Source organism: Monodelphis domestica, chromosome 4 (genome assembly GCF_027887165.1).
Source record: "Monodelphis domestica isolate mMonDom1 chromosome 4, mMonDom1.pri, whole genome shotgun sequence".
Taxonomy (NCBI): domain Eukaryota; kingdom Metazoa; phylum Chordata; class Mammalia; order Didelphimorphia; family Didelphidae; genus Monodelphis; species Monodelphis domestica.
In genome coordinates this window covers 362,131,687-362,144,668 of record NC_077230.1, presented here as the reverse complement: position 1 = coordinate 362,144,668, position 12,982 = coordinate 362,131,687, and the positions used below count along the sequence as shown (strand labels likewise).

Below are 12,982 nucleotides of genomic sequence, written 5' to 3'. Positions count from 1 at the left end.
TACCAGTTGGATACAAGCACAACAAGAATTCCTGGAAGAGTTAGAGAAAGAATGGTAAAAGAAAAATTATGAAAAAAAAATGAAAGTGAAGAAAGAAAATTATGAAAAGAGAATAATTTGGTAAAAGAAACATAAAAATATTTATTAAAAAACACCTTTAAAACCAGAATTATTCAAATGGATAAAAAGGTACAAAAGTTCATGGAAGAAAATCATTCTTTAAAAATTAGAATTGGAAAAGTATGAAAAGATAGAAGAAAATGGTAAATATCCCATTGAAAAAAATGATCTAGGAAATAAAGAGAGGTAATTTAAGAATTATGGGACTATATGAAAGCCATGATTTAAAAAACCCAATTCTATAATTGATCCATATTTCAAGAAATTATCAAGGAAAACTGTCTCTGTATCTTAAAAGCAGAAGGCAAAAATAGAAATTGAAAGAATTCACTCTTGAAAGGATACCCCAAAATGAAAATTCCCAGGAACGTTATAGACAAATTTTAGCACTATCAAGGTAAAAAAAGATAATACTGCAAAAGCAGACAGAAAGAAGTCATTCAGCTACTATAGAGTCTTGTTGGTGAAGGTGTGGCATGCGTGCCCTGGTGGCATAGAGGAGGCTGCTCCATTATACCTCTCTCCATAGCACCTGAAGACATTTTTTGCATGCCCCATTCCTTTGTCTAGTGCCCAATGCAAGCAGTTCCTCCCTCCACTATCTCTGGTAATGTGGGGGGCTCACATGCAGCTTGAAGTTGCTGTTTGGGCACATGATCTTGAAAAGGCTTGCCAACGCTGCTCTAGAACTATAGTCAGGATCACCCAAGATTTAGCAACTTCCATATTAAAGGACTAGAGAGCTTGGAAAATGATATTCTTGAAGGCAAAGGAGCTAGGATTGCAACCAAGAATAATCTACCCAGCAAAAAAAAAAAAAAGAATATAATCCTCCAAGGGATAAAATGAATATTTAATGAAATAAAGAACTTTCAGGCAATCTTGATGAAAAGACCAGAGCTGAATAGAAAACCTGAAATTCAAAAACAAGACTGAAAAGAAACATAAAAAGGGAAATATTAAAGAGAAATCATAAGGGATTTAATAAGATCAAACTACTTATGTGCCTATATGAAAATATGATATGCATAATCCCTAGGAACATTATCATTATTAGGGTATTCAGAGGGAGTCTACATTGAGGGCATGGACGTGAATTGATTATGTTGGAATGATTTCTATAAAAAATGAGGGATACACAGAGAAAGTGGGAAAGATAATGGAGAAAATATACCACATAAAAGAAGAGCTTTAGAGTGGAGGTGAAATTGGCAAGGGAGGATGAGGGGTAAAAAATGAAGGACAATGCCTGAAGTTCATTCACATCAGAATTGATTCAATGAGGGAAAATTACTCCCATATTCTTTCTTTCTCCTTCTCTTTCTCTCTCTCATTTAGGTATAGAAATCTATTTTATTCGATATGAAATAAGAGGGCAAGGGGACAAGAAAAAGGGACAAGGTAGATTATAAAAGGAGGGCAGATTAAAGGAAGCAGTAGTTAGAATAACAAAATTTTGAGGGAAAAGGTAAAATGAAAGAAAGAAGGATAAATACAATCATCGTAACTATAAATGTAAATCGGATGAACTTATCCAGTAAAATAGAGGTGGACAGTAGAATAGATTAGAAACCAGAATAATATTTGTTTATAAGAAACACACCTGAAACATTAAGACATACACAGAGTTAAAATAAGGGGATGGAGCAGAATTTACTTTTAGCCCAAGCAAAAGTAAAAATACACTTAATTAAAAGAGATAATCATGGGAACAGCTGGGTGACTCAGTGGATTGAAAGCCAGGCCTAGAGATAGGAGATCCTAGGTTCAAATCTGACTTCAGACACTTCCTAGTTGTGTGATCCTGTGCAATTCACTTAACCCTCATTGCCTAGCCCTTACTGCACTTCCACCTTGGAACCAAAAGATAGTGCCGATTCTAAGGTGGAAGGTAAGGGTTAAAAAAAAAAAAGAGAGATTCAGGAAAAACACATTTTGCTAAAACACAATGAAGTAATATCAATATAAAATATGTGTGTGCACCAAACAGCAAAGCATCCAAATTCTTAAAGATAAAGTTAAATGAGTTACAGGAGGAAATAGACAGTAAAACACTATAAATCTAACCATAAAATAAGTAACCAAGGATGTTAAGGAGGTGAACAGAATTTTAGAAAAGTTAGCTGAGACTTACCACTAGAGAAAACTGAATAAGAAAACAAAGGAGTAGATTTATCAGCAGCTGCACATGATACCTTCACAAAACTGACCATGTATTTGGACATAAAAATTTCACAACCAAATACAGAAAAAGCAAAAATATTAAATCCACCCTTATTGGGCCATAATACAATACACATTACCTTCAATAAAGGATCTTGGAAGCAAAGATGAAAAATTAATTGGAAACTAAATAATCTAATCCTAAAGAACATGTGGGTCAAAGAACAAATCATAGAAATAACTTCATTAAAGAGAATGAAAACAATGAGACAATATGCCAAAATTTATGGGATGCTGCTGAAGCAGTACCTAGCCCCCCAAAATTATATCTCTATATTTTTACATCAATAAAAAGAGTAGGTGAATGCATGCAATTAAAAAAACTAGAAAAAGAACAAATTAAAAATCCCCACTTAAACACTGAAATAGAAATCATGAAAATCAAATATCAATAAAACTGAAAGGTAAAAAAATCATTGAATTTGTAAATAAAATTGAGTTGATTTTTGAGATAAAATCAACAAAAATAGATAAATCATTGGTTAACTGATTTAAAAAATGAAAATGAAATTAAACATAATGAAAAGGGTGAATGAGCCACTAGTGATGATGAAATTAAAACAATCACTAAGAATATTTTGTCCAATTATATTCAAATAAATCTGACAACCTAGGTTATATGGATTAATACTTACAAAAATAGAAATCATTCCAATTAATAGATGAGGAAATAATTCAATGTCAGAAAAAAAAAAGAAATTGATCAAGCCATAAATGAGCTCCCTAAGACAAAATCCCTAGGACCAGAGATGTTTACAAGTGAATTTTACCAAACATATAAAGGACAATTAATTCCAATACTACATAAACTATTTGGAAAAAATGTAAAGAAGGCGTCCTAAAATTCCTTCTATGACACAAATATTGTTTAAATGCCTAAACCAGAAAGAGGAAAAAAACAGGGAAAGAAAATTATAAATCAATTTCCCTAATGAACATTGATGCACGATTTTTATTTTATTTGTATGATCATGAAAAACACTTCCATATTGGTCACTGTTGTAAGAGCACACACATACAAAACCAAAACCCCAAAATAAGACAATAAATACACTGATATGAAAGATAGTATGCTTTGTTCTATGTCCATCCAACTCCAACAGTTCTTTCTTTGGAAGTGAATAGCATTCCTTGTCATACGTCTTTTAGGATTATTTCAGATCATTGCATGCTGAGAGTAGCCAAGTTTTTATAATTGATTACCATACAATATGAGGCAAAAATGTTAAATACAACTATTACCCAATTGATAAATGGTTGAAGCATATGAACAGTTTTCAGAAGAAGAAATTAAAACTATCATAAAATGAAAAATGCTCTAAATAACCATTTGAAAAATGCAAATATGTAAAAATGTGCAAAATGCTAGTAAGGAAATTACAACAATGTATCACAAAGTTCACAGAGTATAACCAGGTAGTATTTATGTCAGAAACGCAGGGCTGGTTCAATATTAGGAAAACTACAGGCATTAACTGGGCAGCTAGGTTGCAGAGTAGATAGAATGCCAGGCATGGAGTCAGGAAGACCAGGATTCAAATCAAGCTTTGAATAAACTTACAAGCTGTATGCAAGTCACTTAACTGTCTCAGTTTTTGCATCTAAAAATGTATTAGAGAAGGAAATGGCAAATCACTCCAATATCTTTGCTATGAAAAATCTCAAATGTAGTCATGAAGAATTGGACACAACTAAAACAGCTGAACAACAAATGAGCAAAATAGACCGTATCAACAAAAAAGCTAATAAAAAATTCAAATGATTACCATAATAAATGCAGAAAAAGCTTCTGAGAAAATACAACATTCATTAAATATAAAAAATACCAGAAAACACAGGGATAAATGGAGCTTTTCTATCTAAAACCAAGAGCAAGTACTCTCTTTAATCAGGATAAACTAGAAGCCTTCTCAATAAGATCAGGAGTGAAACAAAGATATCTATTATCAATGCTATTATCCAATATCGAACTAGAAATGTTACCTATAGCAACAAGAGAAGAAAAATACATTGAAGGAATTAGAATAGGCAATAAAGAAACAAAACTATCACTCTTTGATGATATAACTTAGAGCAACATTGGTGAACTTTTTAGAGAACACATGCCCAAACTGCACCTTCAAGCTGCTTATGAGCCCCCTGCTTAGTGCAAAGGGAGAAAGTGCTTGCATTGATTTGCTCGACAAGAGGAGTGGAGCATGTAAAAAAAATGTTCTCAAACATGGTGGAGAAGGGGAATGGAACAGCCCCCTCTGGCACACCAGGACACATCTTCACCAGCACAGATTTAGAAGATCCTGGAGTGCCGGGAGCCATCAAAGACTACGCTGTTTGACACCGTCACATGTGGAAACCGGGGACTGCAAAGCAACCCCCAGGAAGGATGGAAACACCCCCTGGAACACCCCTCCCCAAGATTATTACCCTAAAAAGATTACATTCACAGAATTAAAACCTAAAGATCATCACTCATTACCCCTCCCCATCCCTTTTCCCTCTTAGCAGAGGTACATTCAGAGGTCCCACACCCACTGTTAGCCAAACACACAAGCACCACAATCAATCACTCCTCTGAAACACAAGTTACTGACACACTTCTGGTTCGCTATGTTTACAATAACCAGGCAACATCGTCAAGGTGCCTTAATGGAACACGAAAAAAATGTAACTTGGAAACTGAGAAAATTCCTGATTTCGGTCTGTCTTAAATTATCCTCTAACCCTGTACCTAGCTACAAAATGTTTTGTTACCCATCTCCTAAGTAATTGTGATTGATTGTGAAAACTGATCAAAAGTAACAATGATTCTCCTGGCTGGTCATCCCACAGGTCAGGAGGAACTAACCTCCAGATCACCCTATCCAGGTCGTTTATCTCCATCACAAACCTTTCTGTTGTAGCAACAGAGTGAATGATCACAGAATGTTGATTAAATGATTTGTTAATGTGTGACATAGCCAATTATCTATAAAAGATCGTATATGTTGAAAAATGATGTGTGCCAAAAAAGCATGTACTCACTGAAGCTATAAAATAAATCAAACCCCGTGCAATGGCAGAACACTGAGTAACGCCTAAGCACAGGTCTGATTGCTTAGTCATCTCTCATCTCTTATTTGCCTGACTGTTCCACCTAGTCAAAAGGACCTTCCTCTTTGAGAGACTGCAAGCTTGGCTCTCAAAACTGGAGATCCACTAAAAACTAGCTAAAATAATTAACAACTTTAGCAAAGCTGGGAAATAAAATAAACCCTTTATATATTACCAACAAATTCCAACAGGAAGAGAGAAAAATCTATTTAAAACCATTACAGATGATATAAAATTGCCAAGACAAACCCAGGAACTACATGAACATAGTTACAAAATACTTTTTTATACAAATCAATATAGATCTAAAGTACTGGAGAAATATTAATTGCTAATGGGTAGGCTGAGCCAATACAATAAAATGCCAATTCTACCTAAATAAATTAATTTAATGGCATACCAATCAAACCAAGCTACAGAGCTAGAAAAATAACAAAATTCATTTGGTGGAACAAAAAGTCAAGAACATCAAAGGAATCAATGAAGAAAAAATGTGAAGGAAGGTGGTCCACCAGTACCAAATTTCAAACTATATTTCAGAATGGTAATCAGCAAAGCAATCTGGCACTGGCTAAGAAAGAGTGGTGGATCAGAGGAATAGATCAAGTAGTGTATAATAGGACACTTAGGTGGCGCAATCGATAAAGTGTTGAGTGTGAAGTCAGGAAAACTTATCTCAGATACTAGCTGTGTGACCCTGGGCAAATCACTTGACTCCATCTGTCTCAGTTTCCTCATCTGTCGAAGGAAATGGCAAACTATTCTTTCTTTGCCAGTAAAGGGGGTCATAAAGAGTCACACACAGCTAAAACGACTCAACAACAAAACAAGATAATAAATGATCATAAGAAATCTAGTGTTTGATAAATACAAAGATCCAAGCTTTCTCGCTAAGAACTCACTATTTGACAAAAATTGCTGGGAAAACTGGAAAACAGTTTTCCAAAATTAGGTAAACACTTATATCTCACACTTTATAACAAGATAAGGTGAAAATGGGGACATGATTTAGACTTAAAGGGTGATATAGGCAAATTAAGAGAGCATGAAAAATTTTGTTAGATTTATTGATAAGGGAAGAATTATGATCAAATAAGAGACAGAGAAGATTGTGGGAAATAAAAAAACGAATTTTGATAACATGAAATTAAAAAGATTTTGCACAAATAAAACCAACACAGCCAAGATTAGAAGGAAAGCAAGAAATTGGGAAACATTTCTGTAGCAAGTTTTTTTTGATAAAGGTCTTATTTTCTAAATATGTAGGGAATGAAGTCAAATTTCTAAAAATAAGAATTATTACCCAATTGAAAAATGGCTGATCCCTACGAACATTTTTCAGAAGAAGAAATCAAAGCTATCTATTGACAAATAATAAAAGGCTCTAAATCAATACTGATTAGAAAAATGTAAATTAAGGCAAATTGGAAGCACCACTTCATGCATATCAGATTGGCTAACATGACAGAAAAGGAAAATAGAGACACTAATGGATTGTTGGTAGAGTTGGGAACCGGTCCAACCATTAGGAAGACAATTTGAAATCATGATCAAAGGGTTTTCTATAAAATTACACATGTCCTTTGACCCAGTAATATCATTTCTAGGCCTGTATCCCAAAGAAATAAAATGGAAAAGGACCCATATGTACAAAAATATTTAGAGCAGCATTTTTTGCTGTGGCAAAGAATTGGAAACTGAGGGGACGCCAATCAATTCAGGAATGGCTGAACAAGTTCTGGTATATGATTGTGATGGAATACTATTATCTTATAAGAAATGATGAACAGGATGGTTTCAGAAAAACCTGGGAAGACATATGAACTTGTGCAAAGTCAAGCGAACAGAAACAGGAGAACATTGTATGTAATAATAGTAAGGTAGTAAGGATAATCGACTAAGACTTATTAAATACTCTGATCAAGACAGTGATCCAAAGGACTCATGATGGAAAATGCTATTCACCTCTAGAGTGAAAGGTCTGAATGCAAACTCCACCCCCCCCCTTTATATTTCTTGTCCTTTTTTGGCAACATGGCTAATTTGGAAATATGCTTTGCACGATTTCACATGTGTAATTGACTGAAAGGAATTTGGAAATAAAAATCTAAAAACAAAAACCTGATAAATATAAATAAATAATTAAAAATAAATTCACATTTAGATTCTGACCTATGTTTCAGGCTTATTACCTATTCTTCAAGTATCCTATGGCCCTGTCACAGAGGCCAATTTGCTATTCACTTAAAATGACAGGTCATCTCCCATTTTAGTGACTTTGCAGACTATCCCCCATGCATAGAATGCATTATGTCTTAAATTTCTACTCTGTAGAATCCCTCATTTCCTTTGAGGCTCAACTAAAGTACCATCTCTTACCTCTTTTTCCTTGTGATTAGTGCCCTTCCCTCAGAAATTACGTTGTATATATTGAATTCCTGTTGTATTCTCTAAATAAAATGCAGCTCTCTGAGAGCATAAACTGTTTCATTTTTGTTGCCATATTCCCATTACCTAGCCATAGTGCCTGACTCAATAAATGTTTGCTTACAGTTTCTAGAGCTGAATTAGAGACTGGATTCTGGTACTCAAAAAGGCAAAAGAAAAGCTATTATAGAAGCTACTGAGGAAGTAGGGTGCAGGAAGGGGGCAAACTAAAAAATTTGATGGGACTCGCACTGAGGAATAAGACTTCTCTAGTGATGTGCTGTGACTTCCATCAGTTTTTGAATAATTAAAAATAATTTAATAATAATAATAACAATTATAATAAATAATTAAAAATAATTTAAAAAACTAACCAATCTGCTAATTTCCTCTTGTCTATCGGGAGCAGATCTTGCTGTTGCTTTGATCATGGTGGATGTCTGATTGTCCGTCAGTTTCTTAATGCACCGTTGTCCTGCCACAATATTACAGACCTAAAATGGGAAAAAAAAGATGACATTCTAGACATCACTTAGATAAAGTTTCAAAAATAAATAAAACACATTCTTTACATAATTTTGTGTGATAAATCTACTTCCACAAACCTCTACTGAAATATCTAGGTGGTGTGGTGGATAGTGCTAAGTCTGGAGTCAGGAAGACTTCAGTTCAAATATGGCTTGACACTTACTAGTTGAATTACCCTGGGCAAATCACTTAACCTTTGTTTGCCTAAATTTCCTCAGCTGTGGAATGGAGATAATAGTCCCTACGTCCCACTTAATAAATGCTTATTCCTTCCTTCTCAAAGTTTACTTTAATGAACTTTTGAAAATACCAGAGATTGTTTTCCATTTCTATATAAGGAAGTTTGTGGAATTTAATTTATATATATTTTTAAATTAGGACTATTAGAAGGAAGATATAGGAAGATTGTATAAAAAATTTGGACCCATAAGAAATGATGGATCACAAGATACATTATTAGCATATTTATATCCTCTAACAGTTCCCAGTATACCACCATCTAGGTGGTCTAATGAATAGAGTGCTAGATTTGAAGTCAGAAAGAGTCATCTTCCTGGGTTCAAAATCAGCCTCAGACACTTATGAGCTGTGTGACCCTGGACAACTCACTTAATCCTGTTTGCCTCAGTTTTCTCATCTGTAAAGTAACCTGGAGAAAGAAATGGTAAACCACTCTAGTGTCTTTGCCAAGAAAACCCCAAGTGGGGTCACAAAGAGTCAGACATGAATGAAAAATGAATGTACCACAAAAAACAATTCCCAAAATTATAAATTATAACCCATGACAAGCAGCTTTAATTACTTCCAGAGGCAGATAAGTATGCTTCTGCTCCTGTCCCACTTGTAGACAGGGAAGGTGAGGATACTTCAGTTGGAGGTTGTACTTCTCTCTGAAATATTGTGCTACTGTCCTTTCTACAGTTTGGCCATTTTCTAACTGTAAAGGAAAGCTGTAAATGAGAGGAAGATTTTTATAAATATCATGGAAAATAAGATCATCAGTTGTAATCCTATTAAGAATGAGGGAAACTCCCAATCTACTTAGTGCTAAAACATTTCATACATATTCTCTGTCCACTTACAAATACCAGCTTCTCTTACGTTTGATGACTGGCGGGTCTTCTTGTTACATTACAAACACGATATTTCCGCCTCATTGTTCCACAATGAGTCACTTCCACCTTCAGACCTGTACCCAACAAAAAAACTGAGGTGACAAACTGTTGCATGTAAAATACATATGCAATCTAACATTAAAAGTCTATATACTACCACAAGAGTTAAAAAGTCATTTCTGAACACATAAAAATATTTGGAAGGCTAAATGGCAGTATAATATTATTAATCCACAAGTTTCTAATTGTCATCATATCTAATGTAATCCCCTCAAAGGCTCTATACTTAAAAAACGAAATTACTATGAATTCAATAACCCCTACAAGTAATTTGGGACAAAGATCAACAAACACCTATTGGTCATAAAATCCAGGTGTTTGGAAGAGAAACTGTGAGGGTATAAATAATATCAAAATGACTGTGTTCTACCCTTTGAAGATATAGGATGTTTGATAAGTATGATTTACTAACATACTGTCTAAAAGCTAGAACTCCATAAACCAGTGGAAGGAAGCTCTAGACAATTTTACTGAGTAAGAGGTGAGTAACAGGACCTCTGGACACAAACTGAGCTACTTTCCTTCTGGTTACTGGGGGTGAGGAATAACTCACTTATAAATGTTTCCTAGACGTTCTCAAGGATTTTACTTTTTTAGTGATAAACTTCTTAAAGACATGTTTGAAAACTATTAACTGAATCAATAAGGAGGTAGAAATTTTTACTGGTAACTCTCTGAGGTGATCCATAGCTCGTTTATTTAGATCAACCAAAACTCAGGATATTTTTATGTAGAATAATAAAAGCTAAGAAAATAAGATATAGTGAGAAAATTTCTAAAAATGATATGCTAAAAGTATATTATATAACAAGATATCAAAGTGGGGAAAATATTTCAAATAAGAAACTTCAAAAAGGAATGCGTAGCTGAATTATTTGAATAAATTGTGATTGATTTCCCCTCTGGATGGGACAGTTTTTTTAATTAATAAATTTCCTCAAACATCCTAAATAAGTCTAAAATGTTTACTTCAACTACCATTCTTATTGCATAGATAGCTGACTTAATGTTTCCTAGATTATTGTTTAATATTAATAGAAATATGTGAAAAAATTCAGCCGGAAGCAAGTTAATACCAATGAAAATCAGAGTTTGTGCTTCTATTTTATACATGGCACACTTTGTACCAATGTGCCTGTCACAGGGTTCTTTCTGGAAATAGGCTGAAAATAAAGTGTATTCAAAGTGTGTAGCACTGAAGACTAAAATTTTGAGTTTGCTTGAATTTCGATTGTTGGTATATAAATACAATATGTTTTTATTATTTTTTTAAAATTGTCTTTCTGATATTGAAGAGGGGAAAAAAAAACTCAACCTGTCAATGAAAAGTACTTAAGTGCCATTATTTGGAAGAGATAACCCCCTATTTTCCCAAGCATAAGACATAAGTTAAATATTCAAATGATTATTAATAGGGTATAAAAAGATGAGTTTTTAAAATGTGCCCAATTCCCTCCCCACCACCTCCACCCAACCAAAATGTTTGGTTGGCTTTAATCAAATATTTAACCTATAAACTTGGCTTTACCTTTACTATAACATCAACTTTATAATGATTTCTAGTGATTTTTCAGTCATTTCTTTGGGCCCCTGAGCAATTGAAGTTAAGCTTGATTCCATGCTCTTCAGGCAGCAGTTGAATCCTTGTTCTGTACATCTTGTATTTTCTGTGACAGAGCGGTGACATGAGTTGATTGCATAGTTACCGCAAAGTAATGTTTGTGATTTTATGATATTGAGGTGGTAACTAAGCAGCAACTCCATTGGAATCTATGGCATTAAGATGGTAACGTATTAATGGTCCTGCACTATTTCCTGGAAAATGCAAACTGTGCTGTTAATGCTAATCACATAAAGGAAATGACATAATAGCAAGATAAAATAAAGGTTTCTTGTTTCAACATTTGAGCAGCACTTCTTAAGATAAAATTAAAATGCTTATTTTCAAAGCAGGAGAAATTTCACTTCTGATGTTGCCTTACAATGATTTCCTCTTGGAATGACAGGCACAGTGTTAATGTCTATTGAGGAAGAAGGAGACATTACTTCTCAGTACTATTTAACTTTGGATATTCTAAAACATTTATAGGACAGCTTGAATTGTCTTACACGTTGAACCAAAATTCACATTCACCAAGAACAGTTTTTAAAAACATAAATATATCTATTCTTGGGCACGGGAAGTTTGTAAATGTATTATCAGTTACAATAAATGGAAGCTGTGCCACTTAGGTAATAGGAAAATTAATTTGCAGCACTACTATTTCAAATAACTATACAAGTTTTTGCTACAGAGCTAAAATTGTTAAGATTTCAATGAACCAGGGGAGGGGGGAGGTGCGGGGGCGCGGGCGGTGTAGCTGAGTGGCTCAATGAATTGAGAGTCAGGTCTAGAGAAGGGGAAATCCTAGGTTCAAATCTGACCTGACACTTCCCAGCTGTGTGACCCTGGGCAAGTCACTTTACCCCCATTTCCTAGCCCTTACCATTCTTCTGCCTGGGAACCAATACACAGTATTGACTCTAAAATGGAAGGTAAGGGTTTAAAAAAAAAAAGATTTCAATGAATCAGTAGCTAACTATATAACCAACTATAAATACTCTTAGTTTGCACTGCTCCAGGACAACATATGTGAAATAAGGCCGATCAGCTCCACATTCCAAATGGTTTTAAATAAGCAGGAAGTAGAGAGGACCTTACTATGTTTGACAGTCTACATTACATTATTTCACAGAAACTTGGGATTAAGTCACCATTGAAGATTAACTACTCCAGCTTTGAAAATCAAACATACCTGGAAGACAAACTTCCTGTTTTTAAGGTCATGGCAAAAGCTAGATCCCACCAGCACCTTAACTTCTCCAGTTGGGGTAGGTTTGGTATCCAGTCAAAACGCTGGTTGGCATAAATTTTATTTTACACAATAACGTATCATACTAATTTGAAAAAAAAAACACACCACAGAATATTTTCATTACTTACTATTTAATTTCTTGCTGATGAAGTAAAATAAAGCCTTACCCAACTAAGATGCTATAGATATTAATGCACATGACAGTTACAGGGATATTCTTACTAGTGATGTGAAAAAGATGAAACATTACTTGGACAATGAAACAAAATGTCAAAGAAAGCTGTAATTATCACTCCATTTTTGGTCAATATGTAAATGCTATTCTGGAGGAAGACATCTATGTCTACTCACCCTTTATCTCTTTGGTGAATTTTACCCGATGAGAATCAGTGAGAGGTCTTGGCTGTTCATCAATATTATGAATGTCAAGGACTTCACACATGAACTGAATTACAGGTTGTGCTTTGTAGAAGGCAGTGGCAGAAACTAGGAGAAAAGCAATTTTGAAGAGTCAAGAGATCTTCTTTTATTCTTTATAATCTCCTAAATCACTCTTGATTAGAG

General features: G+C 34.3%; 1 protein-coding gene across 3 annotated transcripts in view; it reads right to left on the bottom strand.

Annotated features, from left to right (window-relative positions):
- LOC100031405 (protein argonaute-3) overlaps positions 1–12,982 on the bottom strand; it is a 133,273-nt gene that overhangs the window by 34,537 nt on the left and 85,754 nt on the right. For all 3 annotated transcript variants that reach the window (XR_008911479.1, XM_007492796.3, XM_056795142.1), the window contains exons 6-9: positions 12,770–12,904; positions 9,490–9,577; positions 9,191–9,338; positions 8,235–8,354 (exon numbers count right to left, since the gene is read on the bottom strand). Coding sequence is in view for 2 of the 3 variants with exons in the window: in XM_007492796.3 (XP_007492858.1) it covers positions 8,235–8,354; positions 9,191–9,338; positions 9,490–9,577; positions 12,770–12,904 (491 nt within the window). In the remaining variant the exon portion in view is untranslated. The remainder of the gene's footprint in view (positions 1–8,234; positions 8,355–9,190; positions 9,339–9,489; positions 9,578–12,769; positions 12,905–12,982) is intronic.